This window comes from Mus caroli, unplaced genomic scaffold (genome assembly GCF_978045245.1).
Source record: "Mus caroli unplaced genomic scaffold, Mus_caroli_1 scaffold_20, whole genome shotgun sequence".
In the NCBI taxonomy this organism is placed as follows: Eukaryota; Metazoa; Chordata; class Mammalia; order Rodentia; family Muridae; genus Mus; species Mus caroli.
The window spans coordinates 23948326-23963931 of NW_028227275.1; the positions used below are offsets into that span (position 1 = coordinate 23948326).

The following is a 15606-nucleotide window of genomic DNA, read 5'->3' on the forward strand; positions in this document are numbered from 1 at the left end:
TGGAGAGATGGCTGGGAGAGTAAGGGCTCTGGTGCACACATGCTGGCCCAGAGTGGCCCTAGCCCCAGCTTCAGGGTATCCTTGCACACGCACAGCACGCATGGGAAGCAGCGCACAAATGTACAGGCAGCACGAACAAAAAATAATTTAATTTAAAAAATTCAAACACAATTACCAATTAGAGATTTACCAAAAGCAAATTAGATAATATCCACAGATTAGGTTGACATCTGTTTGTAGAGAAATTTATGCATTATTTTTATTAAAATAACATTTCTATTTCTACAAGGAGCTGGAGAAATGGTACAAGAAAATAAATTTCTTAAAGTAGCGTTTTTTCTAATTTTCTACTAGCTCTTTGTTACAAAGTTCTATTTCTTTTGGTTTTTTTTGAAATAGGGTTTCTCTGTAGCCCTGGCTGTCCTGGAACTCACTTTGTAGACCAGGTTGGCCTGGAACTCAGAAATCCCCCTGCCTCTGCCTCCCGAGTGCCACCACGCCTGGCCAAAGTTCTATTTCTAAAGCAGGCATAGTGATGATGTCTGTAGCCCCAGGCCTTGGAAGGATGAATGTCCTGCTGCATAGTGAGTCCAAAGCCAGCCTGAGCTCCATGGTGAGACTGTGCCAAGACCATAACAAGTCACATCTCTCTGAACCAACCGTATACATGAACTTGACGTGACCACACTTACTCTCTGCTTACACTTTTAGGTAGGTGCTCTGGTTCATCTTAAAATGGCCAACTTCCAGAAACAGGCTTATCAAAGCGAAAGAGCAAGGGTTAATATTTCAACAGAGGGAATGTATATATACATTTTTATTATATACAAGGAATAAAGTTTTAAAAGATAAACAAAATAGAAGTTATCGTCATAATTGGTAGTTTGAAAACAATCTTGTCATTTCTAAGAGACTTAAAGGCCTTAGAGCGGGGCCTCAAGGATGAGTTGGAGCTTTAGACAGGTCTCCTGTAGTAGGAGCTGACACTACAGGGAGGCTGGTGATGTGTCAGACCTCAGGAAGGAATGAGATGTGTGCATATCAAGCGAGGAACAAATGAAGAGCTGGGAAGGAAGGGTCCTTCCAGGGTCAGGTGTTCTGACAGTGATTGTAAAGGTAATCAGTGAGATAGAAGAGTTCCAGGTAAAACCCTGGGTTTCTCATACTAAAGAAACCTTTCTGTAGGCTACAAATGGTTAAGGGACAGGAAAAGGGAGACATGAGCCGAAGACAAACTAGAAAAGGCTGGTTGGAGATAGGGAAATAGCCTTAGCCAGACAGCAAAGGAGATGGCATTCACCAATACAAGTCTAAACCTGGAACAACAATTTCCATATATTTGGTATTTAATTATATACAAGAAAAATACTTACTTGTTACAGAAGAGCTTCTTTATATAAAAAGCTAGAAACACACACACATATTCAATGTAAATCCCAAATGGCACCCAGCTTACTACATCCTTGGACTACAGGGATTATAAAAAAAACTTTCAGTTCAACTACAGTTACTGTGGGGCCCTCATACAGCAGTCCCCTTTTCATCTGTACATAGCTTCAGACTGTGGAGTTTCAGGTTGTATTTTAAAGATGACACCCTAAGCCTCAGATCAGCTAGAGGTTTATGGAGGTGTGCAGGGGCAGTCTACTCTTGGAGATGGAGAGATCCGAGGCCTCTTCCACTTTATACTTCTCCACCGGGTTAAGGCCTCTGTTTTCTTTGTCTTTTCCATGTGGCTTTTTACGCTGTGGGTTTAAAGGGGAGAAATGAAGTCACAATTATGTAACATTTACTAGACATTGTAACATTTTATTATGAAAGTTCTATGCATTATGGGCTAAAGTTTAAATTTGAAAACCACAAAACACAAAAGGTTCAACACAAATTTGAGCCAATTAAAAAAAAAAAAGGTAGGGTCTTCTTTATTTTACCAGTAATGGAAGAAGAAAGAATTACTTTTCTTTTTTGCTTGTTTGTTTTTTGTTTGGAGACAGGGTTTCTCTGTGTGTAGCTCTGCCTGTCCTGGAACTTGCTCTATAGAACAGGCTGGCCTTGAACTCACAGAAATACACCTGCCTCTGTCTCCCGAGTGCTGGGATTAAAGGCATGTGCCACCACCACCTGGCATGAAATATTACTTTTTTTGCATTGTTTCTAAAACATAATTACAAATTTCCCTTTAAGACAGTGGTTCTCAAGAGCAAGTGATTCTGCCCCCTAGTGGACACAGGCAGATGTCTTGAGACAGGTTAGTACAAATAAAGTGCTCCTAGCTGCAGTAAGAACCTGGCCCCAGAGGAAGTGTTCAACCTGCAGGGCAGCTGACCACAACACATAGTTACCCAGTTTAACATGTCAGCAGTGCTGCTTATACAAAGGAAGATTTGTCACCACCAAGAAAGACTTTTATTTATCCTCTTTGAAAACATGTTCCACAGTCTACATCTCTGAGGTGAAAGCTAACCTGGTCTGCAGAACAAGCTCCAGGACAGCCAGAGCTACAACACAAAACAATCCTGTCTCAAAAAACCAAAAGAAAAAGAAGGAGGAAAAAAAAAAAAAAGAATTTTTACTCTATGTCCCTGGAAGCCGCCTAATTCAGGAAGAAAATCCTGCACACTGAGATTATGAACGCTGAGACCAATAGCAAGCCAACTCAGACGCTGTAGACTCTAGAGATGTAAGTCAGCTCCTCAGCATGCATAAGGCCTGCCTGTGGGCAACGGTAAGATGAAGAATGACGAGCTGTGCCAGGCCAGGAGCAAGGAAGGGGTTAAAAGAAAATGGGGGTGAGGTACATAAGGGAGCTAAGGAAATCTGTAAATATGGAACAGTTAAACCTGCATGGAGAGAGAACTTTTAGACCTCCAGAAAAAGACCCAAAAAACCCACTAAAAATAGATACATAACATATATAATAATAATATATATATACACATATGTAAGTATGCACATATATAACATGTAAAAATATATGTATAAATATATATATATCAGCATCCTAACTATAAAAATGGAGATATTATATATGGAGATATTATATGTCTTGCATAGGAAATTTTTACTTTAATCTAGGCTCCTGTTTTTAAAATATAGGGAAAGCTACCAAATAGGATTTTAGGGGTGTTTGTTTTGACATAGGGCTCACTGTGTGGCCCTGGCTGGCCTGGAATCACGATGAAGACAGACTGGCCTTCAATTTGTAGAGCTCAAACTGTTTCTGCTTCTACAGTGTTGTGATCACAGGTATTCATTGGATGCCTTACTTGGTTGGCACCAGGCACTTTTGAATGGCTGGTTCCTAACTATGTTAAAAGGGCACGATGCCTCACATCTGCAATTCCTAAGGCAGGAGAACTGCTAAATTCTAGGCAAGCTGTTCTACTGAGTGTGACAGTTTAAAGGATAACAAGGTGGTGGGCATAGGGTCTGTCAGGTGATTTAAATGTACAGCATCAGAGCAACAGAGAGCTCAGGAAGTCCCGGGGAGCAATGAACAAGGAGAGCCACAAGGTGGCAGAATAAATTACTAGTACATCTTATGTCTCCATGTGTGATGGACACTGGAACTACTGAGTAAAGATACAAATTAAAGAAATATAAGAGGCAGAAATGAGACAATGACTAGAGATTACTTTCTAAAGTTACAGATGATATCAAATTTTACCTTTATGTATTCTATAGAAGATTCTTTCATCAATCACACTATGTACACATTTTAAAGAAAAATTAACAAGCCATTAGAAAGGAATGACTAAAATTTTGTTGTTCTATGCCAAGAATATTGTGGGTTTTGTTTTGTTTTTTTTTACTGCTCTGTTGTTAAAAGACAAGTCATGCTGTGTTAGCCTAAGCTAGCTCCTGCCTCACTCAGCCTCACAAGTGTGGGTGTTTCAGGTGTTGAGCATCATGCCTGGCTACTAGCACGGTCTCTTTACACTAAGTAGTAAAATTTGAGTGAAATACATTATCAAGTACCTGGAAAAAAGGAAGCCCTCTGCTGGAAGAGCAATCCGAACTGGTGTGTTCAGTTGTCTCTGGACTTACAGGTTCCTCAGTGCACTGCTCCAGAGCCTCCCTCTCTTCATCCATGTCCTAAAGGAAGAAGGGGATGAGTGGGTGAGTCCACGGCTGGAGCATCGTGCTGAGCAGGATAAGGCGGGGCATGCTTACAATCCGAGCTCTCAGGAGGTACAGGCATTATAGGAAAGTTAGACTTTGATAAATATTTTAAAAATTACAAAATATAATGTATTGGCTTAGACTTGTTCTCTAATTTCTTAGCTTTTCTACACTATTAACTTTCTATTGCTATTAACTACAGAGCACAAACTGAGGGCTTGATTGCCTTGCTTCTAATTGCAGCTTCATCTTTGTAACCTGAGACAAAAGAATTCTTTGTTTGGTTTTTGGTTTTCTGAGACAGTGTTTCTCTGTGTAGCCTTGGCTGTCCTGGAACTCACTCTGTAGACCAGGCTGGCCTCGAACTCAGAAATCCACCTGCCTCTGCCTCTGCCTCCCAAGTGCTGGGACTAAAGGTGTGTGCCACCACTGCCCAGCGACAAAAGAATTCTTAGCTTAATCATTTTAAAGATGTGGTAGCCATCCCATAAGGTTAAGTTAGCATACATGGAAAGAACTTAGAACCGTGTCTGGTATGCACTCACAGCTTAAATACTGGCCTTTTCTTATTACTATTTACTAGCCTAACTAATTCAAAATTAATCAGATTAAAAGAAAGTCAGTGGGCTGGAGAGATGACTCAGTAGTTAAGAGCACTGACTGCTCTTTCAAAGGTTCTGAGTTCAAATCCCAAAACCACATGGTGGCTCACAACCATCTATAATGGGATCTGATGCCCTCTTCTGGAGTGTCTGAAGACAGCTACAGTGTACTTACATATAATAAATAAATAAATCTTAAAAAAAAAAAAAAAGAAAAAGAAAAAAGAAAGAAAGTCAGCAACTCTCACAGAAAGCAGCCTAGGAGTGAGGAGTGAAAAGTAACATTCGTTACATGAAATCCATCACATCAATAGTTCACAGGGGCAAACATTTGCTGTTCAAATGGAAGGACCAGACTTTGGATCCTGGGCACCTACCTAAATATCCTGTGGATGTGACAGCCCACCTGTAACCCCAGCACTTGGGAGCGCTGGTAACTGTTAGCTCTGGGTTCAAGTGAGGGACTCTACTTCAGTATATACAGTGGAGAGCAATTAAGGAAGGCACCCAAAGTCAACCTCCTGCCTCCACTTACATGCACACATACTGAATGCACACTCCCATGCACACATGTACCCCCATACCTGCAATAATAAATAACTGTATGGAAAAGTTCTAAACATATGTATTAACTGTACCTGACTGGTCTCCTTGCTGGTTTCTGAGCTGTTTAGCATCATTAGTGGCTGTTTCTTTTGCAGCTGATCAAGCAGCTGCTCTCGTGGTTCAGTTCTCACAAGTGTTGTTGGATATAAATATTTTTTCCTCTCTGGTGTCATACCTTTATAGCAGACATTAGAAAAGCAGGGGTAAATTAAATATGAAATAAATTTTTAATTTTTATTTATTTTCGAGACAGGGTTTCTCTGGGTAGCACTGGCTGTCCTGGAACTCACTCTATAGGGATTAAAGGCGTGCACTCCATGCCCGACAATTTTTAATGTTATCTTAAAATGAATACTTTCAAGTAACTTGTCTTCCAAGAACAAACAGTGGTTTTCATACATCTTTTTTACCTGCTAGGCACATACTGGTTGAAGCTAGCAATATTCTGTTATGTAGTAATGGATCTTAAATTTTCAAGTGATCCTACCTCCAAAAATGTCTAGTTTCCATTTCTAAGAAAGTACAAAAGATGTATTAAGCTTGTGAAAGATTTTGGGTATTCTGAGAATTAGAAATAAAAGTTTTACCAGCTTTGAAGAGTTATCATTTCATTACAGATCTGGTGCAGTGCCTGGCTCTTACTCAGTTCTGTTTCTTCATATGCCTTTTCATGTAACATTTAATTTTCATTGATAGCTAATGATAAGTCTAAAAGACTAGCTGGGCAGTGGTGGCGCACGCCTTTGATCCTAGCACTTGGGAGGCAGAGGCAGGCGAATTTCTGAGTTTGAGGCCAGCCTGGTCTACAGAGTGAGTTCCAGGGCAGCCAGGGCTACACAGAGAAACCCTGTTTCGAAAAACCACAAAAAAAAAAAAAAAAAAAAAGAAAGACTAAAAAAACTAAATAAACCAATATTCTTTAGTATAAACTCTTTACAATGACTATTTTAAAAGAAAGTTTTGAGATGTAATTTATATGTCACAAAAACATTCAAAAAAGTATATAATTCAATGATTTTACAGTGCAATAAGGAATCAATTATTAATAACTGTTAATTATTATTTTTTTTACAATTAAAAGTTTATTTATTTAGTCATTGTTGATATTTTTTTAATTTTTAGTATTTTTTATTACATATTTTCCTCAATTACATTTCCAATGCTATCCCAAAAGTCCCCCATACCGCCCCCAACTGTTAATTATTAATAATTGTTAATAAACTGTTAATGTGTAAGTTTAGTGATCATGGTAGTTTATCGATCTTTGCCATTTCTGATCTCTAAAACTGGTGACTTTTAAACGTTGGCAGTCATTTAAATAAGATGGACGTGGGGAAATGTACAATGCAGTGAGTTTGCATTAAATAGACTTAGCTTTTATCCTCACCTAATATTTTGGTATTGAAACATCCTTTGACACTCGGTTGACTAAACAGTCGCTCAATTTTATTTGTTTTGAGTGCTTTTGGGTTGGGTTTGGTTTTCTGAGACAGGAGCTCTTGTAACCCAGGGTAGGATCAGGGTCACTCCGCAGCTAAAGAGGACCTTGAACTCCTGATCATTCTACCAACTCCTCCAGAGTACTGTCAGAAAGTGTTGCCACCACACCCAACAATTTATGTTTTTCTCTTTCATCAGTCTTGCTATGTAACCCAGGATAGTCTCCAAGTGACAATTTTCTTTCCTCAGTCTCAAGGAAAATAAATTATAAAATTTCATAAATATTCAGATATCTAGCTTGTTTATATGCATGCTCTTAAGCTATACCAGGCTTTAAAACTGTCTTTTCTTAATAAAGCCAGCTGTCTGACTGTTTATGAACTATTATTCTATTGTGCCCAGATTTCTAGGAATACACCACTGACAGGAGGACAGCAAACTAGACTAGACTAGAATTATTCTGGTATTCTAAATTTTCCATATTTAAATTTTATTACAGCAAGATGGTAAATTTCTGTAGGAAAAAGCAGGCTCAGGTTCAAAGAGTATCTAACACTGTATACAGTTGAATTCAGTTTAAAAAACTTCAACAAATTTGTTTTAAAACTACAGAGGGTTGGAGAGATGGCTCAGAGGTTAAGAGCATTGACTGTTCTTCCAGAGGTCCTGAGTTCAATTCCCAGCAACCACATGGTGCATCCACCCACCTGTGACCCACAGAGTAAAATAAGTCTTAAAAAGTAAAACTAACCGGGCGTGGTGGCTCACGCCTTTAATTCCAGCACTTGGGAGGCAGAGGCAAGCGGATTTCTGAGTTCGAAGCCAGCCTGGTCTACAGAGTGAGTCCTAGAACAGCCAGGGCTACACAGAGAAACCCTGTCTTGAAAAACAACAACACCCTTCTGCTGGGTGCCTGCTGCCTGCTGTCGAGATGGGCAAGTTCATGAAACCTGGTAAAGTGGTGCTGGTCCTGGCCGGACGCTACTCTGGACGCAAAGCCGTCATCGTGAAGAAAATTGACGATGGCACCTTGGACCACCCTTACAGCCATGCCCTGGTGGCTGGAATTGACGGCTATCCCCGGAAAGTGACAGCTGCCATGGGCAAGAAGAAGATCGCCAAGCGATCCAAGATCAAGTCCTTTGTGAAAGTTTATAACTACAACCACCTCATGCCCACAAGGTACTCTGTGGATATCCCCTTGGACAAGACTGTTGTCAACAAGGATGTGTTCAGGGACCCAGCTTTGAAACGCAAGGCCAGGCGGGAGGCCAAGGTCAAGATTTGAGAAGCGATACAAGACAGGGAAGAAAAATGGTTTTTCCAGAAGCTTCGCTTTTGGGTATATTTTTGTTTTCGTCATTAAAAAAATTTTTTAAAAAGAAAAACAAAACAAAACAAAAGTAAAACTAACATACCTGTTGGGATATCTAGTTTGAGATCCTGTTTCAGAAAGCAATTCAGCTTTGTTAACCCAGTCTTTATAGTTTTATCAAGCTCCAGGCTTCCTGCTTTACATTTTTCTTCATCAGAAGTCATCTGAGCAACAAAGGAGCTGTGCTGGTTCTCAACAGCTGTGCTCTGTTCTCTTACTTTCTTAGTGATCTCCGAACTTGAAGCTTTACAACATCCATTTACAAACTGTAAAGGACAAAAACCAGCTTCCATTACAAAATTTGTAAGCACTTTTAGTCCATATGCCATTTTTTACTAGCTCAAAACTTCCCAAAGCAATTAGCCCCTATATTTACTGCATAACATGGAGGCCAAGACCTGAAGCACTCTGACCTGCTATACCATCTCTCTCACTACCCATCCTTAACATTACTCCAATAACAGATGTAAGGAGAGGCTAACTTAAAAACAAAAATCAGACCAATAGTCTGGCAGTGGAGGCGCACACCTTTAGTCCCAGCATTTAGGAAGCAGAGGCAGACTGATCTCAGTGAATTCAAGGACAACCTAGTCTACAGAGCTAACTTCAGGACAGCCATATCTACAGGACAGCCAAATCTACACACACACACACACACACATGAGCGTGTAGACTCCATCTTGCAGGGGGGGGGGAGGGGGCAGGCAGACTGAAGGCTTTTGCTCTGTAACTTATTCTTTGATTTTTGTTTTTTGGTTTTTTTTTTTTTTTGGTTTTTTTTTTTTTTGGTTTTTTCAAGACAGGGTTTCTCTGTGTAGCCCTGGCTGTCCTGGAACTCACTCTGTAGACCAGGCTGGCCTCGAACTCAGAAATCCGCCTGCCTCTGCCTCCCAATTGCTGGGATTAAAGGCGCCACCACTGCCCAGCTAACCTTTGCTTTTTTTAAGATAGTAGGTCTTAAAATGGACATAAGGGCACATCACAGCAAAGGGAAGAAGAGGCAGGGGGATGATTTTGAAGCTACCCTAGGCTAAATAATGAGTCCAAAGCCAGGAGAAGAGGGGAGGAAAGGGAAAGAGGGGGAGAGGAGCTGAGGAGGAGTGAGACGATGGACACAAGAAACTAGGCATTTTCCTACATCTCAAGTTCTGGATTTGGCCAATATATCTTTTTTTGTTTGTTTGTTTCTCGAGACAGGGTTTCTCTATGTAGCCCCGGCTGTCCTGAACCAGGCTGGTCTTGAACTCAGAAATCCGCCTGTCTCTGCCTCCGAAGTGCTGGGATTAAAGGCATGCGCCACCACGGCCCCGCTGTTTATGTTATTTTTGAGGCAGAGTCTTAAGACTGTATGGCACAGACTGGACTCATCACATTTTGAATCCCCCTAGCCTCTGCCGCCCAAGTAGCTTCTATGCCTCAGTTTGATTCATGAAACCTATATAAACGTGGATTTTATAAAAGTGGAATTTTACAACGGCACATAAATGCACACATCATGCCCACAAACACAATAATAATAATAATAATAATTATGATGATGATGATGATAATGATATTATTATTATTATTATTACTATGGGCTGAAGATGTATTAGTAGTTAAGAGCACTTGCTGTAGGGCTGGTGAGATGGCTCAGCGTTTAAGAGCGCCGACTTCTCTTCCAAAGGTCCCGAGTTCAAATCCCAGCAACCACATGGTGGCTCACAGCCATCCGTAACGAAATCTGATGCCTTCTTCTGGAGTGTCTGAAGACAGCTACAGTGTACTTACATTAAATAAATAAATAAATAAATATTAAAAAAAAGGGGGGGGGGACTGGTGAGATGGCTCAGTGGGTAAGAGCACCCGAATGCTCTTCCGAAGGTCCGGAGTTCAAATCCCAGCAACCACATGGTGGCTCACAACCATCCGAGATCTGGACACTCTTCCGGTGTGTCTGAAGACAGCTACAGTGTACTTACATATAATAAATAAAACTTAAAAAAAAAAAAAAAAAAAAAAAAGCACTTGCTGACTTGCTGTTTATCCAGGACTGGTTAGTTTCCAGCACCTGTGTCAGGGGGCTCACAACTGCCTATAACTCCCAACTCCAAGAGATCAGACACTTTGTCCTCCAAAGGTGTTCATGTAGACACATACACACACACCAAATAAGATACAACTTTTAAAATAAAGAATATAAAAAAGAAACTGGAAAAAAAAAGTAAGAAAAGTAAGTTAGATTTGAGACGTAAAAGACATATACTAGCCGGGCGTGGTGGCGCACACCTTTAATCCCAGCACTCGGGAGGCAGAGGCAGGCAGATTTCTGAGTTCGAGGCCAGCCTGGTCTACAAAGTGAGTTCCAGGACAGCCAGGGCTACACAGAGGAACCCTGTCTCAAAAAAACAAAAACAAAAACAAAAACAGAACAACAAAAAAAGACATATGCTAAAACATGAAACAACATCATGTATAAACATAGCAAATATTATACTTTAAAAACTTAAGTTGTTCATTATATCTTAAAAGATTATATAATGTTTTCAGGTTTCTGATGTTTGTTTGTTTTTGTAAGGGTCACACTGTGTATGGAGCCCTGGCTATCCTGGAACTCAATGAGTGCTGACATTAAATGTGTGGACCAGTATGTCCAGCTTCTGTATTTTAAAATCAATTCTAAGTCAAGAATACGTGTACTTCTGAGTATAGCTATTCTCTCCAGAGTTAGTTCAGGTGCAGACATATTATTACCTCCATTAAATTCTCAAGTTCTTCCTTTCTCTTGCTTAGGCAGGATGCCCACTGATCAGAGAAATGAACTGTGCTTGTGTTCAGGGTCCCACACTTCTGGGTGATCTCTTGGGATACAATCTCCAGGTTGCTGTTGAGTGAACTGCAGTGTCCTACAGACTCTTCAACCAACTGTGTGCCTTCTTGATTAAAGTGTCTGAGTTCTTGTAATAATCCATCAGATTCAGCAAGAAGTTTCTTACTGTGAACTGTTGTTTTATTGATTATATCAGTAGACCTCCTGCAGGAAAACAGCAGAATAACTGTGAGTGCAAGGCCAACCTGCTCTACAAGTCAAGGTCCAGGGCGACATGAGCTACCGAGTAAGACTCTCAAAAACCCAACCACCAAAACTAACCCCAGTTATCTGGCAATCAGGACCAGGAAAACCACAAGTTGAATGAGAAAGGCAATCAACAGATGCCAACAAGAATACTTGGAATTATCTGGCAAACATCCTATAGGAGTCATCCTACAAAATATCTCAAAAGGCAATTACAAGCCCAGAGCCTATGGTTTCAGCAGCTGGGAAGCTGAGGCAGAATTGCTTGGAAGTCAAGGCTATCCTGAGGTATACAGTGAGGTCCTGTCTCAAGAATGGGGGTAGGGAGGAAAGACTATATCATCACATATACACACAAAGTCAAAGTCTCAAATTTACTTATAAGCAAACCAGAGTTGTACTATTTGAAGTCTTCCTTCCTTTTGAATATCTTTCCAGGCTTTTACTGAAGACTTTAAAGAATAGTTAGAAATTTCTTACCGCTCTGTATTTTCTTGAATACTGTTCAGTGGTTTCTGGATGTTTTCATACTTCTTCTCCAAAGCACAGAACCTCTCTGCCCAACTACTGCTTAACTGGCAAAGTTCCTATGAGAAACATTGAGAGGAGAAAGATTGGAATGATAGCTGTTTGTTTTCTGTATGTGAATGGTCACAGGTCACGGGTCTCCTTACTCAGCGCAGGTTGGCTGCCAACTTCTGAGTGCTGGGATTACATGTGCAGCACTACACTCCGCTCAGCTACATAAACTGACTCAACATTTAACCTCACCTCTCACACATAGAGGAAGCCCTGAAAAGAACACTGAAAGAACATTTTAGGACTTTTAAAAAAGAGTAAAGAATTAACCAAAACAATTCTTTTGCTTTGTTTTTTGGAGAAAAGGTCTCATCGTGCAGCCTTAGCTTAAATAACCTAAGTGTCAGCTGTTTGTTCTGACGAGGTAAAGCACATTCTTGAATGCTGATTTTCGAGCCAGGTGGCGGCGGCGCAGGCCTTTAATCCCATCCTCTCAGATGCAGAGGCAGGTGGATCTGTGCATTCTGAGGCTAGCCACAGTGAGTTCCAGGACAGTCAGGATTACCCAAAGAAATCCTGTCTCTAAACAAAAGACCCCCTCTAAAGAAGTATTCTCAATTAATTATTTTACACAATTACCATCAGACACAACAGCAGCCGTGGTGACCCCAGGCCGTGTGAGATAGATTATTAAATCCATGAAGGCATTAGAAATGGCAGTTAAGAAATACCTGTGAATGGGTTTCCTTTATTGTCTTCAGGTCTTCAGTTAGGTTTCCACAAAGCTTTTGTGATTCAACCAAGGAAGAAACTGTGTTTTCTCGGAGTTCATGTAAATTGTTACATAATATGCTGAGAAAACTGTCTATTTCTCTTTTTTGATCTTCTACCTTTGAGGGAAAAAAATATTAGTTTCTCTTTTGAGTAACCTATCAAATCTGAGGTATTAAGAAGATAACATAAAAGAATAAATGAAAATTTAAAAAAAAAAAAGAAGAAAACACGTGTACCTTTTCAGCCACTGTCGATGAAGCCCTGAAAATATGCTGTAGCTGCCTATTTATGTTCAAGATGGAAACCACACCAGGGGCTACGATGGTCTTCAGGGAAGTGAAAAGGTCGGTCACAAGTTCATCCTGGTTTTTAAAACAAATACTTTCCTAAGAATGTGTTCATTTGCATTTGCTTAGATGATATATCTTGGATATTTAGCAACCAAACACCTACATTCAAAATTCTGCTTTGATATTCTTTGTAACCTGAAGAGACATAGTTGCATACCCAGTTTATACTCTGCCTATGAGTCCTACTCCAGCAACTAAACAATGTTCACAAAGTGTATAGTAAACACTGAATTTTCTCATTTGTGTTTATATACCTTGCTGTGTGTATATGTGCCGTGTTTTATGTATCTTGTAGCACAGGCTGACCTGAACCTCAATGGGGAGCTGAGGATGCTCTTGACCCCCTTCCCCTCCTGCCTCCACACTATCAGGACCACAGGCAGCTGTGTACTGTGATCTTTAGTCAATTTCAGTCTAAGGGAGAGTTCAGAGGAGGAGACAAGCAAGTAACAGTAGAGTGCTGAGAGTCCAGCACTGCAGTTTGACCCCCAGCATGACTAAAAGAACAATCTCTACACATACATTTTCACACAATGAGTTTTAAACAGCCTTAGGTTAAAAAGAACTAAGCCAAAAAAAAAAAAAAAATCATTAAGAGTAGGTCTTAGTGTGCTAGGAGGATGGCTTGGTGGTTAAGAGCCTGTGCTGCTATTGAAGAGGACCAGAGTTCAGTTCCCAGCACCCATATTAGGTGGGTCCAGCTCTAGGGAGGCCAAGATTGGCTTCTGGACTCCACAGGTACCCATACTCACTTGTACATACCATCCCACCTCCACATAAACATTTAAAAACAAGACACAAAACCCCCATAGGCTTTGGAGCCAAACTTTATCACTCATGCGTAAAACCCAAGAAGCAAAAGCAGGATGATCATACTGAGATCTAAACCAGCCTGGACCAGTGAGTTCTGGGGCAACCACCTGTGAGAAACAGGGGGTAAGAACCTGCTCAAAACACTTGGGGGAGGAGGGAAGGAGGGAGGGCAGTACACTTTTAGGGTAGAGTATTTAACTGTGAAGATCCTGTGACTTAAGAGCCTATTGTATCTGAACTTGAGAGCTCTTATTCTTGCAGAGGAACATGTGAAATTGAGAATATAATGTAAAAAGATCCTTTCACTAGGGAAAGGGCAACAGAATAAGTACAAAAAAATCTAAGCAGAAGTCAGTTAGGAGGCTGCACTGAAAAGTTAGTGCTTGGGGCATAAGTTTTAGGCCTGAGTTTAATCTCAAGAACCCACATTACCAAAACAAAAAGAGCTGAGTGATGCGCACACTTGTAATCCAGCAAGCCGACAGTAGACAGGCAGATCCCTGGGACTGCTCATGTTAGTTTACTTGGAAAGCCTGACACCCAAAATCCATCTCTAGAATCGAAGTAAAGGTTGAAAGATAACCGATTCTACAAAGTTGTCCTCTGTCCTCCAGTGCACACCACAGAAATACACTCACCACACACATAATAACATATCAAATCTTAGGAGATACTTAAGGGTTTGTTTCCTCCTTATCCACCTGTGCAATCATGTATACACATACACACATGCACACAGAAAGAAAAAGGGGAGAGGGGAGAGAGGGGAGGGAGGAAGGGGAGAAGAGAGAGGGGGGAGTGGGTAAAGGGGGAAAAGGAGAGAGGGGAGAGGGAGGAAGAGAGAGGAGAGGGAGGAAGTGGGGGGAGAGGGGAGAGGGAATGGAAGGGAAGAAAAGGCTATATGGCTGGGCAGTGGTGGTGCACACGCTTTAATCCCAGCACTTGGGAGGCAGAGGCAGGCAAATTTCTCAGTTCAAGGCCAGCCTGATCTACAGAGTGAGTTCCAGGACAGCCAGGGCTACACAGAGAAACCCTGTCTCGAAAAAAAAAAAAAAAAAAAAAAAACTGGTACTCTTGTTTGTGACAGGTCCTCAGGTAGCTTTAAATTCACTAAAAACCAAGGATGGCTTTGAACTCCTGATCCTTTGCCTCCTTTGCCATCTTTCTTTTCTCAAAAAACCCAAAAAGGTATCACCAGCCTGCCTCCATCTTTCACAACTGCTGAAATGATAAACATGTGAACTACAATGGCTTAAGTATTCCAACTCTCAGCTACACCCAATGAGTAAAAATAGTTTCAAAATTTAGCCATATCCTCTTGGAAACCAGTCTTTCTATGGGGGTGGGGGATGGGGGGTGGGGGAGGGAGACAATAGTCCTCTCTCTGTGTCTAGCAAAGCTCAAGCTGAAAGAACAAGCACTGATGGCTGATCACTGTAAAAACATTAAGAGATTTACTAACAATCAATCCTTGCAGAACACTTTTACTTTGTGCTGCTAACGATTGCTCTTCCAATATCATATCAGAAATCTGAGAAACACGAGCTGACACATTTTCTGGAATAGACATGAGAGATTCAAGTGCTGTCGTGGTAATAGTGTCTAATGCAGAGACACTAGAAGACATCAGGTTACCTACAAAAAAAAGAGAGAAATGAGAGATGAACTTTGGCATAAATATATTTAAATGAAGTTAAGACCACTTTCAATAAGTCAAAATTAATCTTTATTATAGAATCTACAATAACTGCATTAAAGAATTGTCATACAAGAAAAATTTTAAATATGACTGTTCTATAAGCTCCTGCATATTAAAAAGCACATAATTTTTAAGTATACCTTAGAATAATTTTAAAATTAGAATATATTTTTCTTCACTTGAGATGATCCTTACTCCGGTCAACCATGTTTCAGCTTCCCAAGTGCTAAAATCAGAGGCATGCGTCACCA

The 15606-nt window shown here is 40.6% G+C and overlaps 1 protein-coding gene and 1 pseudogene across 1 annotated transcript in view; one reads left to right on the forward strand and one right to left on the reverse strand.

The window, feature by feature from the left end:
- Window positions 1-208: 208 nt before the first annotated feature.
- Window positions 209-15606, reverse strand: part of Kif11 (kinesin family member 11) — a 44447-nt gene continuing 29049 nt past the window's right edge. The window contains exons 14-22 of the mRNA XM_085834033.1: window positions 15119-15291; window positions 12730-12855; window positions 12451-12609; window positions 11681-11787; window positions 10879-11158; window positions 8189-8411; window positions 5363-5505; window positions 3979-4095; window positions 209-1745 (exon numbers count right to left, since the gene is read on the reverse strand). Of these exons, the coding sequence (XP_085690159.1) occupies window positions 1614-1745; window positions 3979-4095; window positions 5363-5505; window positions 8189-8411; window positions 10879-11158; window positions 11681-11787; window positions 12451-12609; window positions 12730-12855; window positions 15119-15291 (1460 nt within the window). The 3' untranslated portion in view covers window positions 209-1613. The remainder of the gene's footprint in view (window positions 1746-3978; window positions 4096-5362; window positions 5506-8188; window positions 8412-10878; window positions 11159-11680; window positions 11788-12450; window positions 12610-12729; window positions 12856-15118; window positions 15292-15606) is intronic.
- On the forward strand, window positions 7702-8058 carry LOC110285939 (large ribosomal subunit protein eL27 pseudogene; annotated as a pseudogene).